Here is a 15,285-nt window from a genome sequence, read left to right as displayed (position 1 = left end):
ATGAGCATTTCGTTGATGAATGACTTTTCTTATGACCTCTGCGATGTGAGGCTCTTCACTTTTTGAAGGATTTCAGTATTTCCGTCTGCTATGCATTAAAAGCTTCACAACGAGTATATTCGAATTTGGAAGGTAAATATAAACTTGATGAGCTTTTCGTTGAATGACTTTTCTTATGGCCTCTGCGATGTGAGGCTCCTTCTCGAAGGATTTCGAGATCTTTTCGAAGGATTTCAGTATTTCAGTCAGCTATGCATTAAAAGCTTCAGAACGAGTATATTCGAATTTTAGAGGTAAATATAAACGTGATGAGCTTTGCGTTGATGAGTAACGTTACTTATTGCCACATTGCGTAGGAAGGCTCTTCAATTTTTAGAATGGTTTTATTATTCAAGTCTGCTTTGTATTGAAAATACGACAACGAGGCTATTCGAATAATTGATCTACAGACGCAGCAAAAACAAATATAGCTTCCTGAGATGTTTTTGGCCCTTCTCTTAGTGTTTTTTTTTTTTTTTTTTTTTTTTTTTTTTTTTTTTTTTTTTTTTTTTATTCAGAGATGGGTTAATAAAGTGTCTTGTTTGTGTACCTGTTCAAAAATGTTTATTTCTTTTCCCGATGAAATGTAACTTCTTTGTGTGAATCGAATTCTGTTGTAGGTTTCTAACACACGCTTCTTTTCCTTTTAGTAGGAAGACTTTCCTCTATAGGGAAAACTCTCAGCCCTTTTAAATCAGTCACCTGTTGACATATATATTGTTAATAATGGTCGCTATGTGGTACCAGCTTCTTCGATTTTTAGAAGGATTTCATTATTCTATTTGTTCTTTGTGGGACGCTCCCCTAGAGACTTTCCCAAAAAGTATTGTCATTGCCTGGGACTGCTACGTTTAACACATTATTGTGGTACCCAGCCGATGCAGGCCAACAAAGCTATGCACCCTCCTCTATCCTTATCTGGGCAAAGCTTCACTCTTACGAAGTTTCTATTCTCTTTAAATCTTTTGTCCTGACCTGTTTTCACCCTAATTTTGGGATAACCTGCTTGTCGTTTAGCTCTAGATGAATGGCAAAAAGCGTGAGTGTTGGTAATCTATCATCCGCTGGACTTGGCCGTGCCATCTTAACATTCCTTTCATTGCAGCTTGTAGAAGATGTGGAAAAAATGTGGATCAAACTACATTTTTCATACAGCTTGTCGTTTCAAACAAATAAATAGACGTACGGTGTGTCAAACAAATAAAAGTAGAAGTATGAGCTTGGGATGAGTATTTCAACTTATTCCGCTCTTTCTTTTTCTTTGGTTGTTTGATTCTTCTCCATATATTCAAGACTACTCCCCTCACAAAAAATTGGGCGCGTATAATATCAACTGGATCATTTGCATTTTTATGTCTATCTTGCATTGCATTGCAGGAGCATTGCATTTTATGTCTATCTTGGTCACTTTTCCTTATCCCCTATGGAGTAAATATGTCCACTGGATAAACTTTCCTAGAGAAAATTTTCTAGGTTTAGGGTGATTTCTTGGAAAACTATCCATTTCCTAGAACAGACTGTAATAGCTATTGAAAAAAGGAATATAAGAGCAAAATTTAAAAGAGGTTTGTAAAAGCAGTCCTGATGAAAAAGTGTCCCGTTTTTTGAAGTCTTTTTAACTTTTAGTTCCAGTCTACAAAACGATTACAACAAAATGAAAATAGTCTGTATAAAAGTATTCAACTAACTTTCAAATTCCACCGGAGAGCAAAAGTATTTTTTACCTTTTACAGGAATCGTAGTTTTTCGGGATGTACATATATACTAATATTTCAGATAGTCGTTGATTAGAGATACTCACGTTTTTTGTCTCTTTGCGAGTGTTCCTTATCTTCTATGGAATGGGAAGAAATTGTCACTTGTTAGCTTATTTTCTGCAAAAACCCTCCATTTTCACTCAAACACTAACAGTTAAAAAAATGAAAAAAAGAGGAAAAGGCAAAAGAGAGTTGAAAGGCGTATAGAATAAAAATCGTGTACTTGTTTAATAATTCAATATTAATTGCTCTGTTAATTTACTTAACTACGTTAATGTAGCTATTGCAGAGATTTGACTGTTTCTCATACAAACCAAATGTGTATATTGTTCAGAAAAAAGTTTCCGGAAAAAGGAAACTTCCCGGTCTCCATGAGTCAATGTGTCCCTTGATTTTTTGTTTTTTCTCTCTTTCTTTCTTCTTCCTTCCTTTCTTTCTCTCGTTCTTCCTCTGTGCTCCGTGAGAGTTATTCAAGAGCAATTTATTTATTTTTGCTTTATTATGAAAGGAGACGTACGAGTTGCCTCTCTCCTATGCACTAATTTTTGGAAAATTGTAAGAAAATTTCTTGGAGTTAAAGAGAATGGAAGGGTAAGAAGTAGGACAAAGTAATTGTGACTAGAGTGGGTTCTCACATCTTCTTTGAAGTTCCAGTGAAAAGGAAGGTTGATTGTCTGAAATGGTGGGGAAACTTCAACAACCATACACATCTTCAAAAATGTAAAAAAATTGGAAATTCAGGTTTTAATCAAAAAGATTTCCATATACAAGTTCTGCAGTTTTTGGTAGTAGCGGGCGGTAAATTAAAAAATGAATAAATATGGGTAAACAACCATAGAAAGACCAAACCATAAACCTATGACAGCACCAAAAGAGCTTGGGAAGTTGCAGCCTTCTTTTGAATATGTAGTTGTCTTCGGGAAACAATCGGTTGATAGCATTTAAATTCTTACGGCCGAAAAGTGTTGTCAAGTTTAACTAATTAGTTTTGTGCGTTTATTTTCATTGTTCGACGTGACAACATTCACGTTAATTTGATACTGCCCTAAGAACTTGAGGATCCAACCAAAATGAACCAACCAATAGAAAAGTTTTAGAAAATAAGGTTTTGAGAGGGGCAAAAGTGCTTTTATTTTGATGTTCTTGGTGCTTTGAGGCTTCTTGAGTACATGTGTGATTTGATTGTAAGTGTCCCTTAGATGAACGTGTGCTTTATTAAAATGAAAAGTTGTAATACAGTAATACACTCATTACGAGTTTGATTACTTACCGGCAACACGAATTTAACAAGAAGTCTCATTCCCGTTTTTGACGTCTTTTGAATTCCAATTCTTTTCTACAAATTGAAAACTCTAATTCCTAGTTTCTTGGGTATCTTACGACGCTAAATTTTTGTCTTTCAGACATGGATTTTTTTTTTTTTTTTTTTTTTTTTTTTTGATTCAGAGTAACGAGAAAGTTTGCTAAGGTTTTAAGTGCCAAGCTATAATATGTTCATTGATAATCAAAGTTATGCTCAGGAAAGAAAGAAAAGAAACCACACCAAAAGAAAAGAAAAGGTAAGAAAGGATGAAAAACAAACTACACAAACTCCGGTTTAAAAAAAAAGAAACAAACAAAACACTATCGGTATGTTCAAAATCAGAGTCATATTTCAAAACTTTAAAGCGAAACTCAAATCAACTGATTTTTAACCAGCTTTTCATTTTCCAACTTATACTCGATAGTACCCAACAGAAAGCAGGAAAAAATGGAAGAAACGAAACCAAACAAAAGTACCGAAAGAAGAAAAGATAAACTTAATACAAATTATTAATTAAAAAAGCAAGTTATTTTTGTGTTCTAGGTCAAAACTTGCGCAGATCAATGGTTGATATTTGACTTCCCTTCCATTTTTCAACTGATAAAATCAGCATTACGCTCAGGTAAAAAAGAAAAGAAACCAAAACAAAAGAAAATAACGAAGGAAAAGTAAAGTCGACAGTAATTGTGGTTTAGAAAAGAACGTCGTTTTTATGTTCGAAACCTGGGTACTAATTCAAAACTTTAAAGCAAAACTCAAATCAACTAATTTTTAACCAGCTTTTCATTTTCCAACTTATGCTCGATAGTACCCAACAGAAAGCAGGTAAAAAAAATGAAAGAAACGAAACCAAACAAAAGTACCGAAAGAAGAAAAGATAAACTTAATACAAATTAGTAATTATAAAAGCAAGTTATTTTTGTGTTCGAGGCCAAAACTTTAAAGCGCAAATCAATGGTTGATATTTGACTTCCCTTCCATTTTTCAACTGATAAAATCAGCATTACGCTCAGGTAAGAAAGAAAAGAAACCAAAACAAAAGAAAATAACGAAGGAAAAGTAAAGTCGACAGTAATTGTGGTTTAGAAAAGAACGTCGTTTTTATGTTCGAAACCTGGGTACTAATTCAAAACTTTAAAGCAAAACTCAAATCAACTGATTTTTAACCAGCTTTTCATTTTCCAACTTATACTCGATAGTACCCAACAGAAAGCAGAAAAAAAAATGAAAGAAACGAAACCAAACAAAAGTACCGAAAGAAGAAAAGATAAACTTAATACAAATTAGTAATTATAAAAGCAAGTTATTTTTGTGTTCGAGGCCAAAACTTTAAAGCGCAAATCAATGGTTGATATTTGACTTCCCTTCCATTTTTCAACTGATAAAATCAGCATTACGCTCAGGTAAGAAAGAAAAGAAACCAAAACAAAAGAAAATAACGAAGGAAAAGTAAAGTCGACAGTAATTGTGGTTTAGAAAAGAACGTCGTTTTTATGTTCTAAACCTGGGTACTAATTCAAAACTTTAAATCAAAACTAAAATCAACTAATTTTTAAACAGCTTTTCATTTTCCAACTTATGCTCGATAGTAACCAACAGAAAGCAGAAAAAAAATGAAAGAAACGAAACCAAACAAAAGTACCGAAAGAAGAAAAGATAAACTTAATACAAATTAGTAATTAAAAAAGCAAGTTATTTTTGTGTTCGAGGCCAAAACTTTAAAGCGCAAATCAATGGGTGATATTTGACTTCCCTTCCATTTTTAAACTGATAAAATCAGCATCAGACAGTTCCTGGTAACGAACTGTAAGTAAGGAGCAACCCGGTTAATAGTAAACAAAACTCTAAAAAACGGAATTTTGATACGAGTAGATACATCAAAACAATCGGAATTTGTATATTGATTTCAAATATTTAAGTTTCATCAAGTTTAATTTCACCCATCAAAAGTTAGGAGCCTGAAAAGAATTTCCTTATTTTCGAAAAAAGGGGAAACTCCCCCTAAAAGTGATAGAATCTTAATGAAAGTCAAACGATCAGAGTCAGCGTATCAAAGAACCATACTGTTGAAATCTCAAGTTCCTATTCGCAAAAATGTGTGATTTCGCATTTTTTGCGAGATTAAATATCACGGATGCGTGTTTATTTGTTTGTTTGTTTTGTTTTTTTCCCCCAGGGGTGAACGTATCGATCCAGTGGTCGTAAAATATCGCGAGACGGCTCATTTAAATGGAACTCAAAAATTCTAGTGCCCTTTTTAAGGGACCAAAAAAATTGGAGGGCAACTAGGCCCACTCCCACCCTCATTTTTTCCCAAAGTCACCCGATCGAAATTTTGAGATAGCAATTTTGTTCAGCACAGTCAAAAACCTAACAACTATGTCTTTGAGGATGAATTAATCCCCCACAGTCCCCGGGAGAAGAGCTGAAAGTTATGAACTTTGCCCATTGTTTACATATAGTATTTGTTATTTGGAAGTATGCAGACGTTTTCAGGAGGGATTTTTTTCTGGTGGGGAGGGGGTTCGTAGAGGGGGTTACGTGGGAGTATCTTTCCATGTAGGACGTTTTCATGGGGGAAGGGACATTTCTATGAAAGGGGGGGGGTCGGAATTACCAGCATTATTAAAAAAAAACTAAAAGAAATTAAATAAAAAAGCAAGTTTTTTCAACTGAAATTAAGGAGCAACATTAAAACTTAAAACGAACAGAAATTATTACGTATATGAGGGGTTCTCCCCTGGTCAATACCTCGCTATTTACGCTAAAGTTTGTTTAGTGCTTTCAAAAAAGCTCACTATTCTAATTAAACTTCCTTTGCGATTCAGGGGTCATTCTTAAAGAATTGGAACAAAATTCGAACTTTAGCGTAAAGAGCGAGGTATTGATTAGGGGGAGAACCCCTCCTTTACGTAATAAACATATACTAATATAGAAGTTCATTACTGAAGTTATTTCGTATGTTACGTCAGATCAAAATTTCGAGAAAGCCATTTAGCCAAAAAAAGTAAAATTAATATGCAAATTTCATTTTAATTATTCATGCACGGTGAGCCAAAATCAAAGCTGAATTAATTCAAAAAGGTTAAGAAATTAAATTAAAAAAAAACAAGTTCTTTTAACTGAGAGTAAGGTGCGACATTAAAACTTAAAACGAACAGAAATTATTCCGTATATGAAAGGGATGCCCCCTCCTCAACGCCTTGCTCTTTACGCTAAAGTTTTTTATTGTTTTAAAAGATAGAGTTGTGAGGAAGAGTCAAACTTTACCATAAAGAGCAAGGTGTTGAGGAGGGGACAGCCCCTTTCATATACGGAATAATTTCTGATAGTTTTAAGTTTTAATTTCGCTCCTTACTTTCAGTTAAAAAAAAACTTCCTTTTTTTTAAATTACGCTCAAGTAAGAAAGAAAAGTAACTAAAAGAAAAGAAAAGTACGAAGGAAAAGTAAAGTCAACAGTAATTGTGGTTTAGAAAAGAACTTCGTTTGTATGCTCGAAACCTGGGTACTAATTCAAAACTTTAAAGCAAAACTCAAATCAGCTGATTTTTAACCATATTTTCATTTTCCAACTTGTACTCGATAGTACCCACAAGAAAAGCAGGAAAAAATGAAAGAAACGAAACCAAACAAAAGTAAAGAAGGAAGAAAAGATAAACTTAATACAAATTAGGAATTAAAAACGGAAGTTATGGTTGCATTACGCTCAGGTAAGAAAGAAAAGAAACCAAAACAAAAGAAAAGAACGAAGGAAAAGTAAAGTCAACACTAATCGTGGTTTAAAAAAGAACGTCGTTTTTATGCTCGGAACCTGGGTACTATGTAAAAACTAAAGTAAAACTGAATATGTTATTTTTAACCACTTTTCATTTTTCAACTGATACCAAATATTCCGCATAAGAAAGCTGAAAAAAGAAACCACATTTTTGGTAAATGTATGTTAAAAAATTAGTAATTTTGTGTTAATATTTTACGATAATTTCCTACTCAAACATAATAACGTTTGATTTTTGTATTGCTATTGTTATTTCAAGAGTTTAAAGCCAATCTGAAGAGTCAATTTTTAACCAGCTTTACATTTTTCAACTGATACGCAGTATTATGTGCAAGGTTAAATCATTTCATTTTTCATGATGAATAGGTCTTTGATGGTTGAAAGCTTAATTTTAGCAAAAATAAAACAAAAGCTTGAAGACAATCAAATATCATTCTCAAAGAGAAACATCCAATTAACTAACGCTATTATACTTGCTTTTGAAAGTAATTTTGAAAATTGGACTGAGTGAAAAACAATATAAACTTGTGGTTTCCATTAGTTACTGCCGATGCTCTCCTAAATGAATGGTATCTTCTAAGGTCAAAATAGTCAAACAATCTCCTAATAGGATTCTAGAATTAATATGATAGTACCAGGGGACCGAGCTTCGCTCGATGAAGCGAACCTTAGACGTGAAAACCATGTCCGGCGTCCGCAGATATTTACTCCCAACATACCCTGATTCACATAAGAAACTATCCTTTTGTGTACTTTTTCTGTATTTTGATGTATTGACTTATATTTTATTTTTTGAAGAAAAAAAAATGTCGTTTCTTGTGATAAATGTCAAGGGGCATTTAAGACGAAAATAGAACCAACCCAAAATAAAATTTTGACATCTATAGAACGATCTATATAAAAAATAAAGAGATCCAAGATATATTATGGAGTAGCTTACCTTATACACAAAAATCGTAATTTCGGTAAATTTCGGTAATTTCGGTACTTACTTCCTTCTTTTGCTGGTTTGTCAATAAAAAAAAATTGACTTATTAATCTTCAATCAGGCAAAGTTTTAAGTAGGAATCAATATAAGACTTTATTTCTGCTCATCTAAAGTTTTAATATGGGTTTTCACTTTTCTTTGAAAAATTTCTTTTTGGTGTTTTTTATTTTTAATTAATCGTGTATAAGTCTCACCGTTCGCCTGTGAGTCCAGGGGACTTGTTCATGTGTCAATCTTATGTCACGGTATTCCGCCTTTACACTACTAGAGTCCAAGCCTATTAGGCTTAGGTCACTTCTTCGTCTGTGAGTCAAAGCAAATTCAGTCCCCCATTTTCAATACAAGTCCAGTGGACAATGTCCGTCACGCGTCAACCGAAAATTAATCTGATCTTTTATCTCTTAGTTCTATGACTATCTACCTTATGGTTCGTTTACACATCACGGAAATCCATGCGGAAATCCGTCCGTTTCTGTTCGAACTATGGCTAAAATAACGCTGCGTTTTAAGGCAAAGATTTCAAATTATTGCAACAGCATGACATATGTTCTTACCCTCTTCTGTAAGCTGTTGAGCAATAGAGCCAAATGACACCGTTTTTCTTAGTTTTCTTATAGCCTGGGTGCGCAGGATCATAGAAGCCGGGTGTAGCCTTGAACCAAAGTTACAAGATCGTGTAGTTTTTGATAATGCATACTCATGATTTTATTCATTTAAAAATCTTGCCAAGATTCCGTCCTGATTTGACCAAAACGTTGCGGAAAGCTAGAAATTTTTAATAGCACAAAAACGGACGGACTTTGCCGCACGGATTGCTAAATCCGCATGAATTTCCGCAATATGTAAACGAACCATTAGTTCTGCCCTAGGAATGATGTATGGACAGATGAATGATAGACTTATCTGTTAACAAGTGAAATGACATCATTTTAATACCATCCTAAAAAGGGCTTATGCCAGATTTGCCTCTCACTCACTTGGAGTATCTGTCTTGGCTTTTTCTACAATTAAACCATCGGGGGGGAGAATAGCGTGTCTGCATGCCCAATGTGTTGGGTGCAATTATTCAACATATTATGTAGTAAGAATTGTTTTCTAACTTCACACTGTCCAAATGCTTTGCCTATGTCCAAGGAGACTAGAAAGAAATCCAGATAAAACTAATCTAAATCTTTGGGGGGAGGGGGTTAAGATAAATAATTCCTAGACACTCTTACACTTCCTCGAAAAAAGTTCTAAGAAGAACTTTGTATTTTTTTTTTCTGTATGTATTTTTTCTGGGTTTTTCGAATAAGAATATAAATAAAGGCCATTTTCAACGATAATACCCTCCAAAAAGATTTTTTCCAAATCTAGACGGTAACTCTAAGGGGACTCGGCCCCCTCCCATCATTTGACTCAACTAAAAATGAAGAAACGAAAATTTATGTTTGATTCTTAGAAAAAGTATAATTCATAGTAATATTTTTTCTTTCCTCCAACCTTGAATAGTATTGGGATTTTCTTCTTTTTTAGTTGATATTTTTGACAAAAAAAAAACATTTACCTTCATTTTTGGGTTATTCAGTGGGATTCTATTGCACATTAGCGCAGATTTAGTAAGTCTTAATACAAATTGTGAAAATAAATACCAAACATACAGCATTTATTTTTCATCTATCATACGTTACACTAATTTTGATCTAATAATGATTCTGAGCTCTGAACCTGAATTTTTAAATGCTTTTACCTATTAGATTTCAATCTCATAGGGGTGGAAGGGGGAAGGGTCTCCGTATAATTTATCTGTGCTCTGTATAATTTTCTTCGTATATATATATATATATATATATATATATATATATATATATATATATATATATATATATATATATATATATATATATATATATATATATATATATATATATATATATATATATATATATATATATATATATATATATATATATATATATATATATATATATATATATATATATATATATATATATATATATATATATATATATATATATATATATATATATATATATATATATATATATATATATATATATATATATATATATATATATATATATATATATATATATATATATATATATATATATATATATATATATATATATATATATATATATATATATATATATATATATATATATATATATATATACATACATATGCACTATATGCACATATATATATGAACCGCGTTTTTTCTTTAGCCTGGCGTCGAAAGTAGATGTTTGCAGATTGTTAGAATAATAGAAAAATACTATTTCTGGGGAAATCATTAAATGGTGTTTATGGTTTCCTATGTCTTATTTTAAGAAGAAAAAATTGCATTGGAGATATTGTTCTTTCCTTAATGTCTGCACGTTTGTTACGAAATGAATATTTTAGAAGAGTTTACATTTTCTAGTCTTGTCGCTCAAAAAGATGTCCCTGATGACTGAAATTGTAACTTGTAAATGGGAAAGTACTAAACGAAATCCTACTTTAGATTTAATGGCATATTTATATTAAACAGTTCAGTAACAAACCACTGCAAAATTGATTTGAGAATACAGCCAACAATTACTGCTCAAGCAACAACGCTTCGTTTAAAGATTGTTCATTTTTGAAACCTTGCTTTCATCGAACTTTTCGTATTTAATTCATATCGCTTGATAGGAGTTGTTTTAAATTTAAGTGACCTGATTTGTTTTTCATATACCCATAGTTTTATCAAAACTTATTAATGTTACAATTTTGAAATGACCAATAAAAAGTTATCTTTCAGGTTCAAATGCACACATTTTAGTATATTATATCATGAATGTTGTATGGTTTTTCTAGGTAGTGAGATTTCACATCAATTTAGGGGTGGAAAGGGGGGGGGGGGTCTCCGTATAATTTATCTGTGCTTTGCTATGGCTATGACTAACAATGGTGCCAGAAATATGAAACATATAGTGGACAGAAATTATTACAAATATGAGCGGGGTTGCTCCACCTCAGCACCTCGCTTTTTACGCTAAAGTTTTTTAGTACTTTTCAGAAATGCTTCTTATTGTTCTAATTAAACGACCTTGTGTTTCAGGAGTCGTTCTTAAAGAATTGGGACAAAATTCTAACTTTAACGTAAAGAGAGAGGTGTTGAGGAGGAGCAACCCTTCTCATACACCTAATTATTTCTGTTTGCTTTAAGTTTTAATATTGCTCCTTACTTTCAGTTGAAAAAAACTTGTTTTTTATTTAATTTCTGATCGTTTTTTCTAAATAACGCCTGGAAATCTGGCTCCACCTCTACTTAAAAATCCCTCCTTCCCATGGATATAATCTCTACACAATTCAATCCTGGTGAAAATTTACCCCGGACAAATGCCCTTAACATATCCACGCGTAAAATGAAGTCAGTAGAGAGAAAGCAGCACATAGATGAATTATCGTATAGCAATTGTGACAAATTCTTCCATTGTAAAATCTTCCCTGAAAAATACACTTCCTGGAAACTTTCCTCCCCATAGGTTCTCCCCGTAGGAAATCCCTCCAGCAGAAAATTCGCCCCCCCCCCAAAAAAATGTATACTTCCCAATAACAACTACTATACGTAAACAATGGGCCAATTTTATAACTTAGACCTTTCCCCGGCGGCTGTGGAGGGTCGTGATATCTCCAAAGGCATAGTTATTTGGCCTTTCAACAATGCTGAACAAAATGGCTATCTCGAAATTTCGGCCGGACGAGTTTGAGTAAAAAAGGGGCGTGGGAGGGGGCCTAGTTGCCCTCCAATCTTTTTGGTCACTTAAAAAGGACGCTGGAACATTTAACTTCCATTTGAATGAGCCCTCTCCCGATATTGTAGTATCGCTGGGTCGACACGATTGCCCCGGGGAAAAAACAACAAACAAATAAACTCGCATCCGTGACCTGTCTTCTGGCAAAAATACAAAATTCCACGTTTTTGCAGATAGGAGTTTGAAACCACTACAGTAAAGTTCTTTGATACGCTGAATCTGATGGTGTCATTTTCATTACAATTCTATGACTTTTAAGGCGTGTTTCCCCCTTTTTTTGAAAATCAGGCAAATTTTCTCAGGATCGTAGCCTTTGATGGGTAAGACTAAACTTGATGAAATTTATATATTTGAAATCAGCAACATAAGTAGATTCTTTTGATATATCTATTGGTATCAAAATTCCGTTTTTTAGTGTTTTGATTACTATTGCGCTGGGTCGCTCCTTACTTACAGTTCTTTACCACGAACTGTTTGACAAATGTCCTTTGATTAGTATTGATTACAGCTATAATTCATTGTTAACTTTAGGCGTTTGATTGATTGACCTGAGAGGTTTTAATGTTTCGCCAGCTAAGTTAATTATTTTCCTATTTTTATTATTATCTTATGACCGACCTTGCCCTTTGCGTAGGACCTTTATTGTTCACAGTAAATATCCAGTCGAGGGTTTTCAACTATGACGATTTCAATAGTCCGATTTTTTTTTTTTTTTTTTGATTTTTTTATCAATTGGACATCATTTCGATAGAATTCTAACTCTGTTTTTAAATTTTTAAAATTTTTGTTCTAGTGATTACGAACTACTTTGTTTCTTAATCTGGATGAAAATTACTATTTACGCAATAGTGTTACAGGATTGAAAGTATAAGTTTTGTTCTATTTTTTCCTTTTTGTTATAGTTTTTCAATCGACTTTGTGTTCCTGGTGTTTTACTCCCTGAAGATCTCTTCAGGAGCATTTCAGACTTAGATGTACATGGATCACAAGCAGAAATGTTATCAAAGGTGAGATCACGTTTTTGTTTGATGGGAACATTGAAATTTATTTTTATTGATTCAATAGATACACTTTTAATTTTGAGACACTATTTAAAGAAGAATACGGCTCTTCCTCGATTTTTTATTGGCGAGGAGGCAAGGGGTGCACATTCACTCCTTAGAATTGAAAAGCTGCCGATATGGCGAAGTAAAATACATTTAGTGTGTAAAAAAAAAACAAAAAAAAAAAAAAAAAAAAAAAAAACAAATTTTTCGTCCTTCCTAAAAGCTTAAAATTGTGTTTATTTGGCCCTCTTCTGGATTTTAAGTACTGCACGGCTGTACAAAAAGAGTATTGAAAACTTTACCCTATCCCATACCCCTTTCGGGCTTAAACGAAATATCATATCTGGTTACAGCCAATCAAGTGACTAATCAGTTGAATTGAAACATAGTTTTTAATACAGCTGAATGTTTGAACAAAAGTTCAAGGAACAAAAATCACACAACTTTAGAAGAGCTCTGAGTTTTAAGTTAGCTCTGAGCCCGCACCACCATCCCGATTCATAATAATTAAATCTGAAAGCTCCACTCTCATTTTTCTTTGTTTGACTTCCTTCGACCGTTTGTAGCTTATTTATCGATTTCCTATTACAATGTAAGAATTAGAACTGAAACAAAATTTCTGATCGTAAAGTGATCTACCTAATGGGAATTTGGGAAGTTTTATCAAGTTTGCTGGGACGCTTACTGTGATTACTGTGGGGTCATAAAGTGAAAACATTAAACCCTGAGCTGCTGGGTCCACGGTCCAATGAGACAAAGCTACCGTGGGGGATCTGGTGCAGGAAAGAGGGTCGGTCTGTGGAAGTATGTCTTGGCCTGTAGCTTCTAGGTGACAGATAATGGCTATAAAAGCGCATTTAGGCCCGGAACTCTTAGCTCGAATGACAAGTAGAGGAAGTTACTGCACTGACTTCTGTAGCGGAGGCGAGGTTCAGCCTCAGCTAGCACTTGCAATGATGTAGTTGGTGATCCTTCAATTAATTTACCTCCAAAAGGCTGAGGTGATACAAGTAAATCATCGTAACTTCACTAGTATTTTGAGATCAGAAAAATTGTTAGCTGAAAAATCTAGCAAAAAGATTCTGTCACCATTTGGAATAAAATTACTAAAATGATGACCCGCCACGGGTTGTTCAATAGCATGAAAAAGGGAATCAAGTGTCTGAAAAAGAGTTCTTTGCCAAGATGAAAATCTAACTCTACTTTTTTAATCAAAAATAACCTTTTTTAAATACTTTAATCAAATTTAGGAACGTAAAAACGTGTGTGACGTCGCGGCTGCCCGATACTGCCTCTGAAACTTAGTATCGAACGTGGGCGTGCTCCAAAATAAAGCACAAATTTTGACTGTGAAACGAAATTCAGAAGGATTATTAGTTTGCTATTAAAAATTCTCACATAAGTGTCCGAATTTTATATTATTCATCATGCCAGAGTATTTAAGAAAGTGTTTTGATATATTTTTGTTTTGTTTTTCTTTTCCATTTATAATTCTTAAGGAACATCAGATTTCGGAAAGGGGTGGGAGGTTCTATTATAGCCTAGTACACGAATTCCAGTTCTAACCAAGTTTTTTGAGATAGTAATAACATTTGAACGCAAATCAGGTGTTTCAATGAAACAACACACGTTTATTGAATTATGTTATTCCAAGAGGTCTTTTAACTCTTGATTGAACTCTTTAGTATTCCAAACAATACGGGGTAGAGAACAAGAGAATACTCTCATCAGAACAAGGCAAATATATTTGGGAGTAGCTGCAAATACAGTATGCACTACATTCGAAATTTTGTTTATTTATTTAATTGCGAACCAGTGTACTAAAAGATAAAAATGAGGGAGCGGAATAAAAAGAAGACAGAAAACGAATATTTGCACTATCAAAATCTACCGTTTATCCTCTCTTCTTTCTTTGCAATTTTCTTTTTATGCTTTTTGTATAGCTTTGAAATTTCGATTTCTGAATCAATGGTTAATATTCAACCTTGACTTGTTTGTCCATGATGGATAACAACTTTATTCTCTGCTACCATTTATTCTCCTCAAATTAGAATTTGTGGAAAGGCCTATCGTCAAGGGATGTGGCAAGCTATGAATTAATTTTTGCTGCTAAAAATCTCATCTCATAAAAAAGAGAAAGAGGAGTGACAATTGAATTCACTGCGAAGAGTTGAATCGTAATGAACCTTAATAACTTATTACTAACTGAATTACTCAACTGAACTGCCTGTCCAGTTCCCTTTTTTTGATTTACGAACGTGTCGTATGACTTACCTGTTTATATTAAAGTTCTGAATGATTGATAAAAGTTACGTATTCTAGCATTCTATAGGTAACAATTTTCGTACGCTTTAGGATGACAAATTATTCGTGTTGTTTAATTCCTGTTTAGAACAAAGAAAACACTTCTTTCTGTGAAAGCTGCTATAAATTTCTCCCGTTTTTTTCTCTTTCCAACCTTTTACTTATGCTGTTGTAGAAATCCTTGGGAAGTTGTAACGCGAAGCATTTTATTGAGTCTAAAAGTGGTTTTGAACAAAAAGAAGGGCTCAATCGGAGCTTTCCAATTTTGTAGCAGGGACGACGCTTAT

General features: G+C 33.3%; 1 protein-coding gene across 2 annotated transcripts in view; it reads left to right on the top strand.

The window, feature by feature from the left end:
- Positions 1 to 15,285, top strand: part of LOC148952479 (serine/threonine-protein kinase RIO3) — a 149,504-nt gene that overhangs the window by 72,622 nt on the left and 61,597 nt on the right. For both annotated transcript variants that reach the window (XM_089088969.1, XM_089088970.1), the window contains exon 11: positions 12,551 to 12,655. In XM_089088969.1, the coding sequence (XP_088945095.1) occupies positions 12,551 to 12,655 (105 nt within the window). The remainder of the gene's footprint in view (positions 1 to 12,550; positions 12,656 to 15,285) is intronic.

This window comes from Artemia sp. Qi Xiang Cuo, chromosome 5 (assembly GCF_049724085.1).
Source record: "Artemia sp. Qi Xiang Cuo chromosome 5, ASM4972408v1, whole genome shotgun sequence".
In the NCBI taxonomy this organism is placed as follows: domain Eukaryota; kingdom Metazoa; phylum Arthropoda; class Branchiopoda; order Anostraca; family Artemiidae; genus Artemia; species Artemia sp. Qi Xiang Cuo.
This window is presented reverse-complemented; position numbering and strand designations above follow the sequence as displayed.